Here is a 24,607-nt window from a genome sequence, read left to right as displayed (position 1 = left end):
CAATTCACTGGGTTGTCTCCTTTCTAATTGCTGGTAACTGGACACCCAGAAAACCCACCCCTTGCTCCACCTCTTCTCCCAAGGCTCTGCCCCTGCTCTTCCTCTTCACCCCAAGGCCCCACGCTTATCACTTGCTCCTCTATTCCCCTCCCCGTGTCACTCGCTGGATCATTTCCACCTCCCTCCCTCACCCCAGCTACAAAGGAGCCATTTCAGATTTTGGTGGGGGTGGCAACTTTAACCGTGATTCCAGGGGCTACTTAGACCTTTGAAAACTCTAGTTTTTTGGCAGATAGCTGAGCAATCAGCTGACAGGAGCACTTTGTATAACTCCTGTAACAAAGAAATAAAATAAAATAAACATTACACTCACTCAGTTCTAATACTTACTTTTTCTCACATCCTGTGGCAAATCACATAAAGGACACTGGTTTGGTTTACAAATGTTAATGTATATTCTTACTTTGTTCATTACTTTGTGGAGATAGTGACCCTATCAGGACTCCTGGTTCTATCTCAGCTCTGGGAGGGGAGTGGGGACAAGTTGGTTACAGCAAGGGGCAGATACATCTTGTTGCCCGATCTCTGGATTATATATTAATAATATTGATTATTTAAGAATCCCCAAATATCACTTTGAGGGTTGACAGATTCTTGCCCCAAGATCAGGCCTGGTACTATTCAAATTATTATATTGTCGAGAACCCTGATGTACGCAGTTGCAACACTCAAACTATAGGAATTCTTTATTTTTTACAAATATACTTTATTAATACATTTAGCACAGTCACAAACACCCCAGCTCAGTAAGGTAGATAGAGACACTACAGAATGTACATCTGCACATCCATATACTCACACCTTCTCCTGTACAACAACCTGAAATGTTGGCCTCACCTTCCTCATTACCATTTGTGATGTTATTGGTCTAATCTGGTACCATATAGATCATTGTTGCAACCAAAGTCCTGTAGTGGCACCAAATCTTCTATAAAGAGGGTCAAATAGGGTGTCTAAGAGAAGGTATGGGTTGCTGCTTAAGGTTATGCTATCTTTATATGTGTGTCATTTTTCTAGTCTTTATTTCAAACTTCTGCTATGCTTCTGGGTAACACCCCAGACAAGTTGGTGTTAGCTCTGCCTAGCCTGCTTGAGGGCCCATTAAGGACCATCAGCTACACAATTGACCCATTGAGAGAAGGCAGATACGCCTTGTAACTCAGCAAAGTATGCAGGGACTTGCCCATGTGACTCCAGACTCCATTTTGCTGTAATTTTCCACAGTAAGAATAGAGAGATGTTTTTACACCTGGAAAAGCCTATATAAGGCTGATGCCTCCTCTCTATCTTGTCTTCAATCCTGCTTCTGACCTCTGGAGGGACTTTGCTACAAACTGAAGCTCTGAACAAAGGACTGATGACGCATCCCAGCGGGGGATGTTCCAGAGATTTGATTTAAACCTGCAGTTTATTCTATCACTGCTACAAGCCTGAACCAAGGACTTTCCCATTACTGTATATAATTGATTCCATTTAACTAATTCTTGCTCTCATCTGTATCTTTTTTCCTTTTATGAATAAACCTTTAGATTTTAGATTCTAAAGGATTGGCAAGAGTGTGATTTATGTGCAAAATCTGATTTGTATATTGACCTGGGTCTGGGGCTTGGTCCTTTGGGATCAGGAGAACCTTTTTTCTTTTACTGGGGTATTAGTTTTCATAACCATTCATCCCCATGACGAGTGGCACTGGTGGTGATACTGGGAAACTGGAGTGTCTGAAGGAATTGCTTGTGTGACTTCTGGTTAGCCAGTCGGGTAAGACCAAAGTCCTCTTTGTCTGGCTGGCTGAGGTGGAAAAACCCCAGCCTTGGGCTGTAACTGTCCTGTTTAAGCGATTGGTCCTGAATTGGCACTCTCAGTTGGTTCCCGCCAGAACCAGCATTGTTACACCATCATGTTCCCCCCATCACCAGTGGCCATCATTCTCACACCTCCTAAGGACAAGATCTCCTTCTCAAAATGGCCCGAGGCTGTAATGCTACTTTTATAATATGTTATGCTGATGTGATTATGATGTGATAATGTTTGATGCATATTCGGTAAGGGATTTTTTTCGCTTTTTGTATTTCCTCATCTTACCAATGTTGGGGTGTCTTTTTCCTAAAGTATTAATGATTTTAACTTATTATCGTGTATGTCAGTTTGTTACCATGGCCCTTTTGTTGTTAGATATTACATTTGTCATTTTTGTCCTAAGCGGTTATTTTGGTTCTTTCCAAGTTCCAGTTTGTAGTGTGCCTGCTAAGTTTAAAAGGGTATGAATTTAGGAAATTTAGCGAACAGTTACAAAGAGGGATTTTAGAGCTAACTAGCTTGCTGGTTCCATAAAATGGAGCTATCTCCACCCCCTTCATTTATCAGAACTCATGAATATAATACAAAGCAGCGAATATAATAAAGGGAAGCTAGCCCATTGGGCTGCAAAGTGGGGTCTATGTAAAAACATCGGACTAGCCATGCTGGGTATGATCATTGGTCCATCTAGCCCAGTATCCTGTCTTCCGACAGTGAGCAATAGCAGGTGTTCTAGAGGGAATGAATAGAACAGGAAATCATCAAGTGATTCATCCCCTGTCACCCATTCCCAGCTTTTGGAAAACAGAGGCTAGGGACACTCAGAACATGGTGCTGGATCCCTGCGCATCATGGCTAATAGCCATTAATGGACCTATTGTCCATTAACTTATATAGTTATTATTGGACCCCTGTTATAGTTTTGGCCTTTTCAACATCACCTGTCAAAGCATTCCACAGGGTGACTGTGAAGAAATACTTTATTTTGTTTTAAACCTGCTGCCTATTACTTTCATTGGGTGACCCCTAGTTTTTGTGTTATGTGAAGGAGTAAATAACTTTTCCTTATTTATTTTTCCACACCATTCATGGTTTTATAGAATTTCTATAATTCCTCCCCCTTCCCCCTAATCATACCTTTTCCAAACGTCAAAGTCCCGGTCTTTTCAATCTTTCCTCACATGGAAGGTGTTCCATACCCCTAATCATTTCTGTTACCCTTCTCTGTACCTTTTCCAAATCCAATATATATTTTTGAAATGTGGTGACCAGATATGCTGTCAGAAATATAAAGGGTAGGGTAACAACCTTTATGTATGGAGTAACATAAAATCTATCCTGGCCAAATATAAAGAATCCCCTTACCTGTAAGGGGTTAATCAGTTCAATTAACCTAGCTGGCACCTGACCAGAAAGACCAATGGGAAAATAAGATACTTTTAAATCTGGGGGGTGGGGGAGATTTTGTTTGTGCTCTCTTTGTTTGTTCCCTCTTGTACAGAGAGGAACCAGAGCGAGAAAAAAAATCTCCTAAAAACATACCTGAAATAAGCATCTAAGATTACAAAAATTGTAAGGAAGGCAAGGAAATGCACTAGATTATCTTTTGTTTTAGCTTGTAAATTTTCTCTATGCTAAAAGGTAATTTTATTCCAGTTTTGTAATTCGGAAGGAGTCAGAGGGGAATCCTCTGAGTTTTAAATCTTTTTATTTACTGTGTAAAGTTATCTTCCATCCTGATTTTACACTTGTGATTCTTTTCCTTTTTTTTTTTAAATAAAAAACTTCTATTAAGAACCTGATTGATTTTCAGTGTCCTAAAAACCAGGGATTTGGTCTGTGCTCACTTTGTTAACCTATTGGTTGGTGTATTATTCTCAAGCCTCCCCATGAAAGGGGGTGAAGGGGATTGGGGGGATATTTTAGAGGGAATAGGGCTGCAAGTGGTCCCTCACTGAATGTTTGTTTAAATCACTTGGTGGCGGCAGCAATACCATCGAAGGGCAAGGAAAGGAATTTGTGCCTTGGGAAAGTTTTTAACCTAAACTGGTGGAATATAATCTTAGGGGATCTTTCATGGGGGTCCCCACATCTGTACCCCAGAGTTCAGAGTGGGGAGGAACCCTGAGATGGTGGCAGCGCGGTGGGATCATTTTGAACCAGAAGCAAAGACCGCAGGATTTTAAAAGGACACATTTTTTTTTCCTTTTGGCTGCTTGAAAAACAAGGAGGTTTTTTTTTAAAGGATACTTTTTTTTAGGTGAGAACAGCTGGAGGTTGCTGGAGTGACAGAAAATGAGGTAAAAAAGAAGCTGGATTTAGCCAGATTAGAAGCTGAGGAAAAACAGAAAGACACAAATGGTCTTAAAGGGCTTGAAGTTGGACACAGAGGAGACGAAGGAAGCAAAACACTTGGAGGCAGAGGCAGCCAGGGAAGAGGCTGCCCATAAAAGAGCCCTGGAGTCAAAAGACAGAGTAATACAGGCCCAGACTGAGGCCCAGACTGAGGCCCAGAAGCCTGAGCGTGCTGTTATGGAGTTGAAAAGACGGAACCCTTCAGCAGCTGGCTCCACGTCCCCAAAAGTCCAGAAATGGGAGCGACTATGTCCACAATATGATGAATCCAGTGATACTGCCAAATATTTCATCACCTTTGAGAGACTGTGCACCCTCCATGCAACGCCTGAAGATCACAAGATGACCACATTGGTAGCAAAATTGACTGGAAGAGCTCTGGATATAGTCAACAAGATGCATATTGAGGATGCTTCTGATGATGGTAGATTTAAAGATTTGGTTTTAAAACAATTTCAATTACACCTGACACTTACAGAGTGAAATTTAGAACCCTTCAGAGAGGGGCTGTATTAAGTAATGTGGCTGATGTCAACCAGATGAAGGGTCTTTTGGATAAATGGGTCAAAGGAAGGGGTGTAACTAGCTTTGCAGGAATGTCTGATTTGGTTGTCCAGGAGCAGTTCCTGACTATGACCAATGATGATGTAAAACAGTGTTTGTGGGATAAGAAAATGGACTCAGCAGAGAGTCTTGCTTCTTATGCTGATCAATATGACCAGTCCCAGACCGCCAGAGGGGTGGAGCAAATCGGAACAAAACGGGTGGAAGTAGCAAAGAGGAACAACCTGGGTCGCAGTTTGGGTGATTACCGGAAGGAACACCACGAGACCACACCCTACCACCGGGGGCAGCCCCATGCCCCACCTACACTCCAAGGAAAACCCAGACACCTTATCGTCCCACCACACCATTCTCCAGCAACTCACCTCACCCCAGTGACCAGTCAGCTGGGCGATGTCTTAAATGTAACAAGCTGGGGCATGTAAAGGCCAACTGCCTCAAGAATCCCAACACATTACAGTTCATTGCACTGGGGTCATGCCAAAGGCCCTCAGGCCCAGATGCCTCCCAGATATCCTCAGAGTGAAGGGAAACTGTGAGCGTGGGCGGGAAGACTGGGACGCTGGAGCACAGGTGTAAGCTAGCCTCCAATCCTTAGTGGACCCCAAATACATCAACCCAGAGGCCCAAGTGATGATTCAACCCTTCAGGTTAAACTCTTTTGACTTGCCTACAGCCAAGTTGCCTGTCCAGTACAAGGGCTGGTCAGGAACGTGGACTTTTGCAGTCTATGATGATTATCCCATTCCCAGGCTGCTGGGGGAAGACTTAGCCAACCATGTGAAGTTAGCCAAGAGGGTGGAAATGGTCACCCACAGGCAGGCTAAGCAAGCCTTCACTCCTATCCCTGTTTCTGAGCTTTCTACAAGGGCCCCATCTGTGTTACCAGAGACTCAGACTGAGGTGGTGGAACCAGACCCCATGCCAACATCTGTGACAGCAGTAGTGGATCCAGTTGCAGAGACCCAGCCAGAACCAGTCCTGGAACTGGAACTGGTGGAGCAACCAACACCAAAACCATTGCCAGCACTGAGTCCAGCGCTTGCAACCCCATCTAAAACTCCAACACCAAAGGGCACCACCGAGCCTGCCCTGGCAGCAGCAGATAAACCTATGCAAGAGGCTCAGCCTGAGCCTGGAATACAATATAATGCACCAGCGGAGAGCGGTTCACAGTCAATGGAAACAGCCCCATCACCTACATCGCTTCCAGAGGGACTAAGCCCATGTCCACAATCCAGTGAGGAAGTGATGTCTCCAGCCTCAAGGGAACAGTTCCAGGCTGAGCAGGAAGCAGATGACAGTCTCCAGGGAGCTTGGACAGTGGCACAGAGCAACCCACCACCTCTCCGCTCTTCTAATCAATCCAGGTTTGTTGTAGAACAAGGACTTTTATACAAGGAAACTCGTTCTGGTGGACACCGGGAAGACTAGCATCCTCAGAGACAGTTGGTAGTTCCAACTAAGCTCTCGAGTTTATCCCACAATCATCCTAGTGTCCATGGTGGGGTGAACAGGACAGAAGACGGTTTGGGGAAGTCCTTCCACTTGGAGGGGATGGGCATGGACATTTCTACTCTTGTCCGGTCTTGTGAGGTGTGCCAAAGAGTGGGGAAGCCCCAAGACCAGGTCAAAGCCCCTCTCCAGACACTCCCCATAATTGAGGTTCCATTTCAGCAAGTAGCTGTGGATATTCTGAGTCCTTTTCCGAAAAAGACCCCCAGAGAAAAGCAGTGCTGTAGTGTAGCAACAACTGACCAGCACGGCGCTTCCTGCTGGTTGTCCTGGGAATTAGCTTTCCAGCCTCTGGAGCACCCTCTGGTGTCCAGTGTCTCGCTTGCTTTAGGCCCCGCATCCCTCCTGAACCCCAGTGTCTCTCTACATCAGGGTTCTGCCCCCTGCAATACTCCCGCAGTCTGCGTCTCCCTTCCCCAGGGAATCACCACCCTCTATCCCCATCTTGCCTCAGCCTGTCCTGCCAGTCCTCACCTAGGCCCCGCACACTGGGGCAGACTGCAGTCCGCATCACTCATCGTCGGCAAGGAGGGTTTGGACCTACTGCCCTTGCCTACATTCGGGCTGCCCCTCTGCAACCCCAGTACCTGCTTTAGGACATCAGCAAGGCCTGCAGCCTGGGGGTTTTCCAGCCTGGAGCTTCCCAGCTCCTCTGGCCTTCCCCAGCCCTGCTCCACTCTAGGTACCCCGGTGAGCTCCCCAGCAGCCAGGCCCGTCTCTCTCAATAGCTAGAGAGAGAATGTCTGAGCTCCTGGCTCACAGGCTTTTATAAGGCCAGCTGTGGCCTGATGGGAGCGTGGCCCCATCTGTGGCTGCCTTCCCCATCAGCCTAGCCTCTAGCTCACAGCCCCAGCCCTCTCCCACTCCATTGACACAGGTAATGTTCACCCAATTAGAGCCCAACCTTACTGGGTGACTCCTCAAGCCAAAATTGCTATAAAACAGTAGATTCAGGACATGCTACAAATGGGTGTAATCCACCCCTCTAACAGTGCATGGGAATCTCCAGTGGTTCTAGTTGCCAAACTGGATGGGGAAATACGCTTGTGCATGGACTATCGTAAGCTAAATGCCGTGACTCACTGAGACAAATATCCAATGCCACGCACAGATGAGCTATTGGAGAAACTGGGAAGTGCCCAGTTCATCTCTACCTTAGACTTAACCAAGCGGCACTGGCTAGCACCGCTAAATGAACCTGCCAAGAAAAGGTCAGCCTTCATCACCCATGCAGGGGTGTATGAATTTAATGTGCTCCCTTTTGGGCTGCAAAATGCACTCGCTACCTTCCAGAAACATGTAGATGGTCTCCTAGTGAGATTGGGAGAATCTGCAGTCACCTACCTTGATGATGTGGCCAATGTAGCAAAGTTGAGACTCACCAGTGGGGTGCCTCCTGCTGGTTATCCTGGGAATTATTCTGGGAATTATCCTGGCTGGTGTCTCGCCTGCCTCTGGCCCCTGTGTCCTTCCCGGAGCCCGGTGCCCCTTTATCTCAGGGTTCTGTCCCTAGCAGTAACACCTTGCCTCAGTGGCTACTGCCAGTCAGCACCCAGCCCCCGCTTACTGGGGCAGGCTGGGGTCTGTAAACCACTCATCACTGGCAAGGAGGGTTTGGACCTGCTGCCTTTGCCTAACCCCGGGCTGCCCTCTGTAACCCCCAGTACCTAGTTTGGCTTTAAACAGGCTCACAGCCTGGGCATTTCCCAGGCTGGAGCTCCCCAGCTCCCCGTCCCTTTCCTCAGCCCTGCTCTGTCTCAAGTACCCTTCTCTCCCCGGCAGCCATGGTCCTTCTCTCTCAAGAGCTGGAGACAGACTGACTCAGCTGGGGAGGAATACCCTCAATTAGCCAGAGGAGCAGGCAGAGAGTTCAATTGTGGGAATCCAAGTGCCCTCCAGACGGGGCAGTGCTGGAAAGTCTGACTCAGCCTGGAACATTCGATTTCACTTCCACCTGGGAGAGACTGGGAGGAAATGAAGCGAGAGGGAGAGAAGAAATCCAGTGCAAACACTGAACCAGTGTTTATCCTGCCTAAAGAGCCCCCGTTTTCATGGAGCAGCTTTGGGGTGGAGGGTGAGGCCTTTGTCTCCAAGACAGGCCCCCGGCTGCCCTCTGTCCACGGGAACATTCTGTTGGTGTTGCTTTTACTGAGTCTGTTCCCCCAAAGCGACCCCAGTGACTGTGATGGGTTGGCAGGTTTCTGAGGGGCAGCAGAAGTGGAATCTCGGAGTTCACACCTCACAGGAGTGGGGAGCTCACAAACTCCAACTAGTTCTGAAAGCCTCAGATTCACCTTGAGACTATGGCGAAGGCTCAGGCTCCTTTTCCAGCCTTTCCACTGCGTCCCACCCAACGAACAGTCCAAGCCAGAGCAGGAGTCAATTTCCCTCTTGCTGTAATGGACAGACCATGGTTATGGCAGGGAAGTCAGGACTCCTGGGTTCTGTCTCGCATCCTGCCACCCAATCTCTATACGACCGTGGCCCATTCATATCTCCCAGTACCTCAGTTTACCTATCTGTATAATGGGGATATGTTCATAGGGATTTTCCTTTGATAGGAGTTTTGAAGACCCTTCCATGGAAGGTGCTGCACAGTATGATGATAGTTACTGCTGAGAATAATTAATCTCTGATCCCTGATCGACAGCCCTGTGTGCCTGCAGAAAGTGTTCACATCTCCCCTCAGTCATCTGTCTCCAGATCTGTCTGTCTACTATCATCCGAGCCATCCTAGGTATTTACATGATTCAGACCCTATAGAGATCCAGGAATTATCCACAATTTTTTTTTTACTAATTAACTGTAGTTTTTAAAAATACACAGATACACAGGCAATTCCTTTGTGACTCAGCACAGAGCCCAGGAGTTCTCATCTCCCTTTGGGAAGGTCCCTTAATTACTGTTTACTCCTAAAGAAGGATTCAGAATGCAGCAGCACAGAAATGTTTGTCTCCAGCCTGTTTACATTCAGATTGGTTGAGCGAATCCCACTGGGATTGTACAGAGCTATATTATAAATGGTGCACGCCCCTGTGTCGGCTCTGGGCATGGGATGTGGCTGCAGATGTGCTGGCGAGAGAGGTGTGGGACACGGCTACCTGAGGGGGATTCCCAGGGAAGACACTTCCGTCGCAGGATTCACAGGTACCGTCTCTTGCTGAGTAGCTCACCTGCTCAACAAACCCAATACAACGTGGGAATGATGGGATAGAGAGTAATTTTGTGGTCCTTTCTGCTCTGCACAGCCATTAAACATCCCAGTTTCCTGGCCACAGGGATGAGTTTGCACCAGTATGCTGAGGAAATATGTCCCTCTTTCTTGTTCCTCCCCGGCTGATGGCCGCCAGCCCGAGGTGGCTGCATTCCACTGACACAAGCCTACTTTGCTCAGACCCCACTGAGGTAAATCTCCCCATGCAATAGGAACTGAATAAAGATCGCAGAAGCCAGCTGTGTTTTAATGCACAAACACTGCCACCTCCTACTCTTCAATTTCAGGGCTATGGCTGTTAACATGGGGGCTGTTACCTGACTTGTATCCGATGGAAAGTAAGGAGGCCTAATCAAAGAGCCTTCAAAAATATTAGTGTTGGAAGGGACCTCAGCAGGTCATCTAGTCCAGCCCCCTGCTCAAAGCAGGACCAATTCCCAACTAAATCATCCCATCCAGGGCTTTGTCAAGCCAGGCCTTAAAAACCTCTAAGGAAGGAGATTCCACACCTCCCTAGGGAACCCATTCCAGTGCTTCGCCACCCTCCTAGTGATTTTTTTCCCTGAATTTCCAACCTAAACCTCCCCCACTGAAACTTGAGATCATTGCTCCTTGTACTGTCATCTGGTAACACTGAAAAAAGTCTAGATTCATCCTCCTTGGAACCACCTTTCAGGTAGTTGAAAGCAGCTATCAAATCCCCCCTCATTCTTCTCTTCTGCAGATTAAACAATCCTAGTTCCCTCAGCCTCTCCTCATAAGTCATGTGTTCCAGCGCCCTAATCATTTTTGTTGCCCTCCGCTGGACTCTTTCAAATTTTTCCACATCCTTCTTGTAGTGTGGGACCCAAAACTGGACACAATAGTCCAGATGAGGCCTCACCAATGTCGAATGGAAGAGAACGATTATGTCCCTCAATCTGCTGGCAATGCCCCTACTTACACAGCCCAAAATGATGTTATCTTTCTTGGCAACAAGGGCACACTGTTGACTCATATCCAACTTCTCGTCCACTGTAACCCCTAGGTCTTTTTCTGCAGAACTGCTTCCTAGCCATTCAGTCCCTAGTCTGTAACAGTGAATGGGATTCTTCCGTCCTAAGTGCAGGACTCTGCACTTGTCCTTGTTGAACCTCATCTGGTTTCTTTTGGCCCAATTCTCTAATTTTTCTAATTCCCTCTCTACCCTATCCTTACCATCCAGCGTAGTGTCATCTGCAAACTTGCTGAGAGTGCAGTCCACGCCATCCTCCAGATCATTAATAAAGATATTGAACAAAACCGGCCCCAGGACCAACCCTTGGGGCACTCTGCTTGATGCTGGCTGCCAACTAGACATGGAGCCATTGATCACTACCCGTTGAGCCCAATGATCTAGCCAGGTTTCTATCCACCTTATAGTCCATTCATCCAGCCCATACTTCTTTAACTTGGTGGCAAGAATACTGTGGGAGACCATATAAAAAGCTTTGCTAAAATCAAGGAATAACACATCCACTGCTTTCCCCTCATCCACAGATCCAGTAGCTGAGTAGAAGGATATTGAGCCCAAAGAGAACGGATGGCAAGGGTCAGTTACTCTAACCCCATGCCAAGATGCAGGATTTGTTGTGTCTTAGTCATCCAAGACTAATGGCTATCCACACCCCTTTGGAAAACCTCCAGTGAAGGTGCTTCCATGGCCTGCTGGGGTATCTGTACCATTCTACTCCTGTTCTTAAAGTTAGGAAGTTTTTTCCTCAGATTTCATCTAAATCTGCTGTGCTGTAGTTTGAACCCATTGACTCTTGTCCCACCCACTGTGGTGAGACAGAACAACTTTTCTCCATCTGTTTTATGGCAGCCTTGCAAGCAGCTGAAGACTGTTGTCATGTCCCCCTCAATCTCTCCTTTTCCAAATTAAGCATATCCAGTTCCCTCAGTCTTTGCTCATCTGGTTTGTATTCCATCCCTTGGACCATGTTCGGTTGTCGCCTCTGGATCCTTTCCATTTTCTTTACATCCTTCCTGTACACTGGTGACCCAAACTGGACACAGTGCTCCTGCTGAGGCCTAACCAACACTGAGTAGAGGAATACTATCACCTCCCGTGACTTACATTCTTTGCCTTTTATAAAGAACCCTTTATGACCCATTCTTTCTGACCAGGAATGTCTCGCTTGATTGTTTTTTGGGTTTTTTTTCAGAAGATAAATAGATGAAGCTCTTGAAGTCTCTTACTGTCCAGCATTTTCTCCAGCCTCCACTCTTTTGGGGGGCTCTTTTCTGCACTCTCTCCAAATTTCAACATCCATTTTGAAATGTGGACCCCAGAACGGGATGCAGTCAGTTTTACCAATGCCATATGCAGAGGTAAAATACTTTCTCTGCTCCAACTCACCACTCCAAAGATCCAAAGATCCAAAGATCGCATTAGCCCTTTTGGCCACAGCATCATACAGGTAGGTCATGATGAGTTGATTGTCCACAATGACTCCAAAATCCTTTTCAGGGTCCCTGAGTTCCATAATACACTGCTGTAGTCTATGGGTCGGGCCTTTATTCCCTGTTCCAAGAGGATCACCTTGCATGTGACTGTATTAAAATATTTTGATTGCATGGGCCATGCTTACCAAATGCTCCTGATGAATCTGTCTGCCTGCCCTGGCCTCCTCATTGCACACACTCTGCCAATCTTTGATTCATCCACAAATGTTATCTGCAGTGATTTTATATTTGCTTCCATATCGTTCATGAAAATATTGAATAGCTTCAGGCCTAAAACTGACCCTGTACACCCTACTGATATTGTGCAGTGTTCAGTTTTTATCTCAATATTTTCCACTACTCAATGAAATGCATGAGAGAAATTGAAGTTTCTTGCATCTACATTGTTCCCTTGATCTACCAATCATATACACTCATTAAAGGACAAAATCAAGGTTTTTTTGACAAGACAAGTTTTTCATAAACCATGTTGTTGACTGACATTAATCATATTCCTAGACTTTTTTTAACAAATCCCCTAAAAGCTTTTCCATTGTTTACTAAGCTTCTCAATATTTTTTTTAATTGACCTTAAATTTAAAGTATTAAAAAAAAAATTGACACAGAACTGTCCTGAGTTTGCCTTTTTTTTTGTTTTGGCTCTGCTGCTGCCTTATCACATACCTCCGGTTCCGAGTGAGATGTGTGGTTGTTCGGTCAGTGCATAACTCTGGTGTTCGTCTCTCTAAGGTTCTACTGTAGATGCTGTTAAACAACCTCCCTGACAACTGATGGACTGGAAAGTATTCCATCCCTCATGTCATAGGAGTGCCTTATACGACTTCTTTCCAAATACAGAACAAATCTATTTCATGAACACATCTAAACTTTCAGGTAAGGGCCGGTTTCAGCTTTTTTGCCGCCTCAAGCGGTGAAGCCGGGAAAAAAAAAAGATGAAGCCGATCGGAAGTACTTCAGTGGCAGCTCAACCATGCCGCTTCATTCTTCGGGGGCAATTTGGTGGTGGGCCTTTGCTCCCTCTCTTCCTCCTCGGCTGCAGATCATAGAGGAAGAGAGGGACTGAGGCACCCGCCGCCGCATAGCCGCCAAAGACCCAGACGTGCTGCCCTTTCCATTGGCCGCCCCAAGCACCTGTTTACTTGGCTGCTGCCTGGACCTGACCCTGCCTTTAGCCTTGCCAGGCATAGATTTTCTCTGATGTCTTTAACATCCCTTATCAATTTTCATAACTTCCAATTCGTATTGCTCGCTGTCTATATTCCCTTTTCCCCATTTTTATATACTGCTTCCTCCCACCCCAAAAAACCTGTTTCTTTCCCTTTGCCACAGAACTGGGCTTTTAGGTAAAGTTGTCCACTTTCTTGATGGTGGAATCATGGATTTTTAGCTATCTAATAAACTCTTCTTGAAAAATTCCCAATTTTCATTCCCATTTTTCTCTCTAATATTCCTCCCAGTCAGTTTTGCTGATAATTTGCCTCAGCTTTGGGGAGTTAGCCCTTTCGGAGCAGTAAGGGTCTATAGATAGCACTGGTTGGAAACTGTTTTCTCTTTCTCCATTTCAATGTAATACATTCCATTCTTTTATTTTGTTCTCATCTATCATATACCCCATCCTTTCTCTCTTCTCTAAACTAAACAGTCCCAGATGTGTAGGAATTATTAATGCAAGGAGCACCATAAAATAGGGAAATGGCATTAGTAGGGTCAATTTTTCACATTTCATTTCTCTGAATAATGAAAGTGTCATTTTTCAGTGTGTGAAGGTGACAAAACTGCTTTACCCATGAGAACAGCCTCCAGTTGTGCATGTAGTGTCTCACATTAACATTGTCTCTTCATCCAGGCATTTGTACTTCAATCATCACCCTAGAGCCTGGGCACATACAGGAAGTCAGGAGAACATACGGTACGTGCAGGAGACACCGTTCTGCCTCAGAGTTGGACACCTTCTCCCCTACTCCATGTCAGATTACAACACCACTGACTTCACCAACCCCTCCATCTTCATCCTGCTGGGCATTCCTGGCCTGGAGATGGCCCATGTCTGGATTTCCATCCCCTTCTGCACCATGTACACCATAGCCATCTTGGGGAACATCACCATTCTGTTTATTGTGAAGATGGAGCCAAAGCTCCATGTGCCCATGTACTATTTCCTCTGCATGCTGGCCGTCACGGATCTGGTCCTGTCCACGTCCATTCTGCCCAAAACACTGAGCATCTTCTGGTTCAGTTACAGGGAGATTGATTTCAGTGCCTGCTTCATCCAGATGTACTTCATTCACTGCTTCTCAGTGATAGAGTCTGGGATCTTCAGGGCCATGGCTTTTGATCGCTATGTGGCCATCTGCCATCCCCTGAGACATTCCACCATCCTGAGAAATTCTGTGGTGGCCAAGATCGGTCTGGCTGTGATGCTGCGTGGAATCGTGCTCATACTGCCCCATTACTTTCTGGGCAAACGGTGGCCATATTGCAGAACCAACATCATCCCCCACTCGTACTGTGAGCACATAGCCGTGGTGAAGCTGGCCTGCGCCGACATCAGTGTCAGTAGTTACTACGGTCTCTTTGTGGCATTCTTGGTGAGGGGTCTGGATATGATTTTTATCGCTGTGTCCTACATCCAGATCCTGAGAGCCATTTTCAGCCTCCCCACAAAGGACGCCCGGCTTAAGACTTTTGGGACCTGCAGCTCCCACCTCTGTGTCATTTTAGCCTTTTACATCCCAGGTCTCTTCTCCTTCCTCACGCACCGGTTTGGCCACAATGTGCCCCTGCATTTCCACATTCTCATGGCCAACGTGTACTTTCTCGTGCCACCCATGCTGAACCCCATCATCTACGGGGTGAGAACCAAACCAATCCAGAACAGGCTGCTCTGGCTCTTTACTCATAAAGGAACCTAAATCTTTCTCCTGGTGCTCTGGTTCTCAGATTGAGCTCTGTGCAGAGCTAACAAGGGACATGTTGCTGGGCCCTCTTCCTGACACACTTGTTGAATAGTAAGAGAGACATGGAACCTTGTCCTGAGATTACTGTGCTGTGTCAGCATGACAGACTGGGGAATCAGCTCATTTACAATTCACTGGGTTGCCTCCTTTCTATTTGCTGGTAACTGGACACCCGGAAAACCCACCCCTTGCTCCATCTCTTCTCCCAAGGCTCTGCCCCTGCTCTTCCTCTTCGTCCCAAGGCCCCACGCTTATCACTTGCTCCTCTATTCCCCTCCCCCTGTCACTCGCTGGATCATTTCCACAACCCTCCTCCACCCCAGCTACAAAGGAGCCATTTCAGATTTTGGTGGGGGTGGCAACTTTAACCGTGATTCCAGTGGCTACTTAGACCTTTGAAAACTCTAGTTTTTTGGCAGACAGCTGAGCAATCAGCTGACAGGAGCACTGTGTCTAATTCCTGTAACAAAGAAATAAAATAAAATATATATTACACTCACTCAGCTCTAGTACTAAGTTGTTCTCACATCCTGTGGCAAATCAGTTAAGGGACATTGGTTAGCTTTAAAATGTTAATGTACATTCTTACTTCATTAGTTACTTTGTGGAGATAGTGACCCTATCAGGACTCCTGGGTTCTATCTCAGCTCTGGGAGGGGAGTGGGGACAAGTTGGTTACAGCAAGGGGCAGATACATCTTGTTGCCCGATCTCTGGATTATATATTAATAATATTGATTATTTAAGAATCCCCAAATATCACTTTGAGAGTTGACAGGTTCTTGCCCCAAGATCAGGCCCGGTATTATTCAAATTATTATATTGCGGAGAACCCCAATGTGCGCAGTTGCAACACTCAAACTATAGGAATTCTTTATTTTTTTACAAATATACTTTATTAATACATTTAGCACAGTCACAAACACCCCAGCTCAGTAAAGTAGATAGAGATACTACAGAATGTACATCTGCACATCCATATACTCACACCTTCTCCTGTACGACAACCTGAAATGTTGGCCATCACCTTCCTCATTACCATTTGCGATGTTATTAGTCTAATCTGGTACCATATAGATCATTGTTGCAACCAAAGTCCTGTAGTGGCACCAAATCTTCTATAAAGAGGGTCAAATAGGGTGTCTAAGAGAAGGTATGGGTTGCTGGTTATGCTGTCTTTATATGAGTGTCATTTTTCTAGTTAAAATTACTGTCTGTATTTCAAACTTCTGCTGTGCTTCTGGGTAACACCCTAGACAAGTTGGTGTTAGCTCTGCCTAGCCTGCTTGAGGGCCCATTAAGGACCATCAGCTACACAATTGACCCATGGAGAGAAGGCAGACATGCCTTGTGACTCAGCAAAGTATGCAGGGACTTGCCCATGTGACTCCAGACTCCATTTTGCTGTAATTTTCCACAGTAAGAACAAAGAGATGTTCTTACACCTGGAAAAGACTATAAAAGGCTGATGCCTCCTCTCCATCTTGTCTTCAATCCTGCTTACCTCTGGCGGGACTTTGCTACAAACTGAAGCTCTGAACAAAGGACTGAATGACCCATCCCAGCTGGGGATGTTCCAGAGACTTGCTTTAAACCTGCAGTTTATTCTATCACTGCTACAAACCTGAACCAAGGACTTTCCCATTACTGTATATAATTGATTCCATTTAACCAATTCTTGCTCTCATCTGTATCTTTTTCCTTTTTATGAATAAATCTTTATATTTTAGATTCTAAAGGATTGGCAAGAGTGTGATTTATGTGCAAGATCTGATTTGTATATTGACCTGGGTCTGGGGCTTGGTCCTATGGGATCAGGAGAACCTTTTTTCTTTTACTGGGGTATTAGTTTTCATAACCATTCATCCCCATGACGAGTGGCACTGGTGGTGATACTGGGAAACTGGAGTGCCTGAAGGAATTGCTTGTGTGACTTGTGGTTAGCCAGTGGGGTAAGACCAAAGTCCTCGTTGTCTGCCTGGTTGAGGTGGGAAAACCCCAGCCTTGGGCTGTAACTGCCTTCCTTTAAGCAATTTGTCCTGAATTGGCAATCTCAGTTGGGTCCCGCCAGAACCAGCATTGTTACACCATCATGTTCCCCCCATCACCAGTGGCCATCATTCTCACACCTCCGAAGGACAACATCTCCTTCTCAAAATGGCCCTAGGCTGTAATGCTACTTTTATAATATGTTATGCTGATGTGATTATGATGTGATTATGTTTGATGCATATTCGGTAGGGGATTTTTTTCGCTTTTTGTATTTCCTCATCTTACCAATGTTGGGTTGTCTTTTTCCTAAAGTATTAATGATTTAAACTTATTATCATGTATGTCAGTTTGTTACCATGGCCCTTTTGTTGTTAGCTATTACATTTGTCATTTTTGTCCTAAGCGGTTATTTTGGTTCTTTCCAAGTTCCAATTTGTAGTGTGCCTGTTAAGTTTAAAAGGGTATGAAGCTAGGCAATTTAGCGAACAGCTACAAAGAGGGATTTTAGAGCTAACTAGCTTGCTGGGTCCATAAAATGGAGCTATCCCCACCCCCTTCATTTATCAGAACTCATGAATATAATGCAAAGCAGTGAATATAATAAAGGGAAGCTAGCCCATTGGGCTGCAAAGTGGGGTCTATGTAAGAACATCAGAATGGCCATGCTGGGTATGGCCATTGGTCCATTGGTTCATCTAGCCCAGTATCCTCTCTTCCGACAGTGAGCAATAGCAGGTGTTCTAGAGGGAATGAATAGAACAGGAAATCATCAAGTGATTCATCCCCTGTCACCCACTCCCAGCTTTTGGAAAACAGAGGCCAGGGACACTCAGAACATGGTGCTGGATCCATGCGCATCGTGGCTAATAGCCATTAATGGACCTATTGTCCATTAACTTATATAGTTATTATTGGACCCCTGTTATAGTTTTGGCCTTTTCAACATCACCTGTCAAAGCATTCCACAGGGTGACTGTGAAGAAATACTTTATTTTGTTTTAAACCTGCTGCCTATTAATTTCATTGGGTGACCCCTAGTTTTTGTGTTATGTGAAGGAGTAAATAACTTTTCATAGAATCTTAGGGTTGGAAGGACCTCAGGAGGTCATCTAGTCCAACCCTCCTTATTTATTTTTCCACACCATTCATGGTTTTATAGAATTTCTATAATTCCTCCCCCTTATCATACCTTTTCCAAACATCAAAGTCCCGGTCTTTTCAATCTTTCCTCACATGGAAGGTGTTCCACACACCTAATCATTTCTATTGCCCTTCTCTGTACCTTTTCCAAATCCAATATATATTTTTGAAATGTGGTGACCAGATATGCTGACAGAAATATAAAGGGTAGGGTAACAACCTTTATGTATGGAGTAACATAAAATCTATCCTGGCCAAATATAAAGAATCCCCTTACCTGTAAGGGGTTAATCAGTTCAATTAACCTAGCTGGCACCTGACCAGAAAGACCAATGGGAAAATAAGATACTTTTAAATCTGGGGGGTGGGGGAGATTTTGTTTGTGCTCTCTTTGTTTGTTCCCTCTTGGACAGAGAGGAACCAGAGCGAGAAAAAAAATCTCCTAAAAACATACCTGAAGTAAGCATCTAAGATTACAAAAATTGTAAGGAAGGCAAGAAAATGCCCTAGATTATCTTTTGTTTTAGCTTGTAAATTTTCTCTATGCTAAAAGGTAATTTTATTCCAGTTTTGTAATTCGGAAGGAGTCAGAGGGGAATCCTCTGAGTTTTAAATCATTTTATTTACTGTGTAAAGTTATCTTCCATCCTGATTTTACACTTGTGATTCTTTTCCTTATTTTTTTTTAAATAAAAAACTTCTATTAAGAACCTGATTGATTTTCAGTGTCCTAAAAACCAGGGATTTGGTCTGTGCTCACTTTGTTAACCTATTGGTTGGTATATTATTCTCAAGCCTCCCCAGGAAAGGGGGTGAAGCGGATTGGGGGGATATTTTAGAGGGAATATGGCTGCAAGTGGTCCCTCACTGAAAGTTTGTTTAAATCACTTGGTGGTGGCAGCAATACCATCGAAGGACAAGGAAAGGAATTTGTGCTTTTGGAAAGTTTTTAACCTAAACTGGTGGAATATAATCTTAGGGGATCTTTCATGGGGGTCCCCACATCTGTACCCCAGAGTTCAGAGTGGGGAGGAACCCTGAGATTGTGGCAGCGCGGTGGGATCATTTTGAACCAGAAGCAAAGACCGCAGGATTTTAAAAGGACACATTTTTTTTCCTTTTGGCTGCTTGAAAAACAAGGAGGTTTTTTTTAAAGGATACTTTTTTTTAGGTGAGAACAGCTGGAGGTTGCTGGAGTGACAGAAAATGAGGTAAAAAAGAAGCTGGATTTAGCCAGATTAGAAGCTGAGGAGAAACAGAAAGAAACAAATGGTCTTAAAGGGCTTGAAGTTGGACACAGAGGAGACGAAGGAAGCAAAACACTTGGAGGCAGAGGCAGCCAGGGAAGAGGCTGCCCATAAAAGAGCCCTGGAGTCAAAAGACAGAGTAATACAGGCCCAGACTGAGGCCCAGAAGCCTGAATGTGCTGTTATGGAGTTGAAAAGACGGAACCCTTCAGCAGCTGGCTCCACATCCCCAAAAGTCCAGAAATGGGAGCGACTATGTCCACAATATGATGAATCCAGTGATACTGCCAAATATTTCATCACCTTTGAGAGACTGTGCACCCTCCATGCAACGCCTCGAGATCACAAGATGACCACATTGGTAGCAAAATTGACTGGAAGAGCTCTGGATATAGTCAACAAGATGCCTATTGAGGATGCTTCTGATGAGGGTAGATTTAAAGATTTGGTTTTAAAACAATTTCAAGTTACACCTGACACTTACAGAGTGAAATTTAGAACCCTTCAGAGAGGTGCTGTATTAAGTAATGTGGCTGATGTCAACCAGATGAAGAGTCTTTTGGATAAATGGGTCAAAGGAAGGGGTGTAACTAGCTTTGCAGGAATGTCTGATTTGGTTGTCCAGGAGCAGTTCCTGACTATGATCAATGATGATGTAAAACAGTGTTTGTGGGATAAGAAAATGGACTCAGCAGAGAGTCTTGCTTCTTATGCTGATCAATATGACCAGTCCCAGACCGCCAGAGGGGTGGAGCAAATCGGAACAAAACGGGTGGAAGTAGGAAAGAGGAATGACCCGGGTCGCAGTTTGGGTGATTACCGGAAGGGACACCTTGAGACCACACCCTACCACCGGGGCAGCCCCATGCCCCACTTACACCCCAAGGAAAACCCAGACACCTTATCGTCCCACCACACCATTCTCCAGCAACTCACCTTGCCCCAGTGACCAGTCAGCTGGGCGATGTCTTAAATGTAACAAGCTGGGGCATGTAAAGGCCAACTACCTCAAGAATCCCAACACATTACAGTTCATTGCACTGGGGTCATGCCAAAGGCCCTCAGGCCCAGATGCCTCCCAGATATCCTCAGAGCGAAGGGAAACTGTGAGCGTGGGCGGGAAGACTGGGACGCTGGAGCACAGGTGTAAGCTAGCCTCCAGTCCTTAGTGGACCTCAAACACATCAACCCAGAGGCCCAAGTGATGATTCAACCCTTCAGGTTAAACTCTTTTGACTTGCCTACAGCCAAGTTGCCTGTCCAGTACAAGGGCTGGTCAGGAACGTGGACTTTTGCAGTCTATGATGATTATCCCATTCCCAGGCTGCTGGGGGAAGACGTAGCCAACCATGTGAAGTTAGCCAAGAGGGTGGAAATGGTCACTCACAGCCAGGCTAAGCAAGCCTTCACTCCTATCCCTGTTCCTGAGCTTTCTACAAGGGCCCCATCTGTGTTACCAGAGACTCAGACTGAGGTGGTGGAACCAGACCCCATGCCAACATCTGTGACAGCAGTAGTGGATCCAGTTGCAGAGACCTAGCCAGAACCAGTCCTGGAACTGGAACTGGTGGAGCAACCAACACCAGAACCATTGCCAGCACTGAATCCAGCGCTTGCAACCCCATCTAAAACTCCAACGCCAGAGGGCACCACCAAGCCTGCCCTGGCAGCAGCAGATAAACCTATGCAAGAGCCTCAGCCTGATCCTGGAATACAATATAATGCACCAGCGGAGAGCCCCATCAGCTACATCGCTTCCAGAGGGACTAAGCCCATGTCCACAATCCAGTGAGGAACTGATGTCTCCAGCATCAAGGGAACAGTTCGTGGCCGAGCAGGAAGCAGATGACAGTCTCCAGGGAGCTTGGACAGTGGCACAGAGCAACCCAACACCTCTCCGCTCTTCTAATCAATCCAGGTTTGTTGTAGAACAAGGACTTTTATACAAGGAAACTCTTTCTGGTGGACCCCGGGAAGACTGGCATCCTCAGAGACAGTTGGTAGTTCAAACTAAGCTCTCGAGTTTATCACACGATCATCCTAGTGTCCAGGGTAGGGTGAACAGGACAGAAGACGGTTTGGGGAAGTTCTTCCACTGGGAGGGGATGGGCAAGGACATTTCTACTCTTGTCCGGTCTTGTGAGGTGTGCCAAAGAGTGGGGAAGCCCCAAGACCAGGTCAAAGCCCCTCTCCAGACACTCCCCATAATTGAGATTCCATTTCAGCGAGTAGCTGTGGATATTCTGAGTCCTTTTCCGAAAAAGACCCCCAGAGAAAAGCAGTGCTGTAGTGTAGCAACGACTCACCGGCATGGCGCTTCCTGGTGGTTGTCCTGGGAATTAGCTTTCCAGCCTCTGGAACAACCTCTGGTGTCCAGTGTCTCACTTGCTTTAGGCCCCGCATCCCTCCCGGACCCCAGTGTCTCTCTACATCAGGGTTCTGCCCCCTGCAATACCCCCACAGTCTGGGTCTCCCTTCCCCAGGGAATCCCCACCCTCTATCCCCATCTTGCCTCAGCCTGTCCTGCCAGTCCTCACCTAGGCCCCGCACACTGGGACAGAGTGCAGTCCGCATCACTCATCGTCGGCAAGGAGGGTTTGGACCTACTGCCCTTGCCTACCTTCGGGCTGCCCCTCTGCAACCCCCAGTAGCTGCTTTAGGCCATTGGCAAGGCCTGCAGCCTGGGGGTTTTTCTGCCTGGAGCTGCCCAGCTCCTCTGGCCTTCCCCAGCCCTGCTCCACTCTAGGTACCCCAGTGAGCTCCCCAGCAGCCAGGCCCGTCTCTCTCAATAGCTAGAGAGAGAATGTCTGAGCTCCTGGCTCACAGGCTTTTATAAGGCCACCTGTGGCCTCATTGGAGCGTGGCCCCATCTGTGGCTGCCTTCCCCATCAGCCTAGCCTCTAGCTCACAGCCCCAGCCCTCTCCTACTCCATTGACACAGGTAATGTTCACCCAATTAGAGCCCAACCTGACCGGGTGACTCCTCAAGCCAAAATTGCTATAAAACAGGAGATTCAGGACATGCTACAAATGGGTGTAATCCACCCCTCTAACAGTGCATGGGCATCTCCAGTGGTTCTAGTTGCCAAACTGGATGGGGAAATACGCTTGTGCATGGACTATCGTAAGCTAAATGCCGTGACTCACTGAGACAACTATCCAATGCCACGCACAGATGAGCTATTGGAGAAACTGGGAAGTGCCCAGTTCATCTCTACCTTAGACTTAACCAAGCGGCACTGGCTAGCACCGCTAAATGAACCTGCCAAGAAAAGGTCAGCCTTCATCACCCATGCAGGGGTGTATGAATTTAATGTGCTCCCTTTTGGGCTGCAAAATGCACTCGCCACCTTCCAGAAACATGTAGATGGTCTCCTAGCGGGATTGGGAGAATCTGCAGTCACCTATCTTGATGATGTGGCCAATGTAGCAAAGTTGAGACTCACCAGTGGGGTGCCTCCTGCTGGTTATCCTGGGAATTATTCTGGGAGTTATCCTGGCTGGTGTCTCGCCTGCCTCTGGCCCCCGTGTCCTTCCCGGAGCCCGGTGCCCCTTTATCTCAGGGTTCTGTCCCTAGCAGTAACACCTTGCCTCAGTGGCTACTGCCAGTCAGCCCCCAGCCCCCGCTTACTGGGGCAGACTGGGGTCTGTAAACCACTCATCACTGGCAAGGAGGGTTTGGACTCCCTTTCCTCAGCCCTGCTCTGTCTCAAGTACCCTTCTCTCCCCGGCAGCCTGGTCCTTCTCTCTCAAGAGCTGGAGACAGACTGACTCAGCTGCTGGTTCACAGCCCAACTGTGGCTCCTTTCCCAGTAGCCTCGCCTTTACTCTCAGCCCCAGCCCTCTCCAAGCGCTGGATTTTAACCCCTTCTAATCTGGAGCGGGGTGACCGCCCCGCTACAGCCATATTTTCTGATTCATTGGCAGAACACCTGGAACATCTCGGGAAAGTCTTCGAGTGCATAAGAAAGGCAGGACTCACCGTTAAGGCTGAAAAGTGTCAAATAGGCCTAAACAGAGGGACTTACCTTGGACACCAGGTGAGTCAAGGAACTATCAACCCCCTAAAGGCCAAGGTAGATGCTATCCAAACATGGCCTGTCCAAAGTCAAAGAAACAGGTCCAATCCTTCTGAGGCCTGGCCAGATATTTCAGGTGATTTGTACCACACTACAGCCAAATCGCTGCCCCACTGACAGACCTGACCAGAAAGACACAGCCACATGCAGTTCACTTGACTGAAAAGTGTCAGAAGGCCTTTAACCAGATTAAAACAGCACTCATGCCTGACCCTAAGCTAGTGCCCTGGAACATGCACTCTGCTCTTAACGGCCCAGGACATAGTTCTCAGAGTCAGGGCAGGGCTGTGCATTTTACCTCTCTCAGACCCATCCAGCAGCCTATGTAAACAGCCGTTCTTACTGCTGGTACTGCTCCATCTCCTGCCTACTTCCTTTCTGGTTTGTTACACACAGGTTGACAAGCTGCCCTTGTTTGGTTCAGACAGGATAATTCATTCAGTCGCCTTTCAGAGCTTAAAAGCCCAGATGGTTCGCATGGGGAGGAATACCCTCAATTAGCCAGAGGAGCAGGCAGAGAGTTCAATTGTGGGAATCCAAGTGCCCTCCAGACAGGGCAGTGCTGGAAAGTCTGACTCAGCCTGGAACATTCGATTTCAATTCCACCTGGGAGAGACTGGGAGGAAATGAACCGAGAGGGAGAGAAGAAATCCAGTGCAAACACTGAACCAGTGTCTATCCTGCCTAAAGAGCCCCCGTTTTCATGGAGCAGCTTTGGGGTGGAGGGTGAGGCCTTTGTCTCCAAGACAGGCCCCCGGCTGCCCTCTGTCCACGGGAACATTCTGTTGGTGTTGCTTTTACTGAGTCTGTTCCCCCAAAGCGACCCCAGTGACTGTGATGGGTTGGCAGGTCTCTGAGGGGCAGCAGAAGTGGAATCTCGGAGTTCACACCTCACAGGAATGGGGAGCACAGAAATGTTTGTCTCCAGCCTGTTTACATTCAGATGCCTCTAGAGGTTGAGTGAATCCCACTGGGATTGCACAGAGCTATATTATAAATGGTGCACGCCCCTGTGTCGGCTCTGGGCATGGGATGTGGCTGCAGATGTGCTGGCGAGAGAGGTGTGGGACACGGCTACCTGAGGGGGATTCCCAGGGAAGACACTTCCGTCGCAGGATTCACAGGTACCGTCTCTCGCTGAGTAGCTCACCTGCTCAACAAACCCAGTGCAACGTGGGAATGATGGGATAGAGAGTAATTT

At 46.8% G+C, this 24,607-nt stretch overlaps 1 protein-coding gene across 1 annotated transcript; it reads left to right on the top strand.

Moving 5' to 3' along the window:
• Positions 1–13,956: 13,956 nt before the first annotated feature.
• On the top strand, positions 13,957–14,904 carry LOC120394218 (olfactory receptor 52R1-like). Its single transcript, XM_039518447.1, has one exon. The coding sequence runs from the start codon at positions 13,957–13,959 to the stop codon at positions 14,902–14,904; it is 948 nt and encodes a 315-aa protein (XP_039374381.1).
• Positions 14,905–24,607: the final 9,703 nt, after the last annotated feature.

The sequence above is a fragment of the Mauremys reevesii genome, unplaced genomic scaffold (assembly GCF_016161935.1).
Source record: "Mauremys reevesii isolate NIE-2019 unplaced genomic scaffold, ASM1616193v1 Contig42, whole genome shotgun sequence".
NCBI classification, from domain to species: domain Eukaryota; kingdom Metazoa; phylum Chordata; order Testudines; family Geoemydidae; genus Mauremys; species Mauremys reevesii.
The sequence above is the reverse complement of the archived record's forward strand: the minus strand, read 5'-3'. Positions and strand labels throughout refer to the sequence as shown.

Coding starts and splice junctions, on each gene's coding strand:
- LOC120394218 (XM_039518447.1), top strand. CDS start 13,957: ATGTCAGATTACAACACCACTGACTTCACCAACCCCTCCATCTTCATC.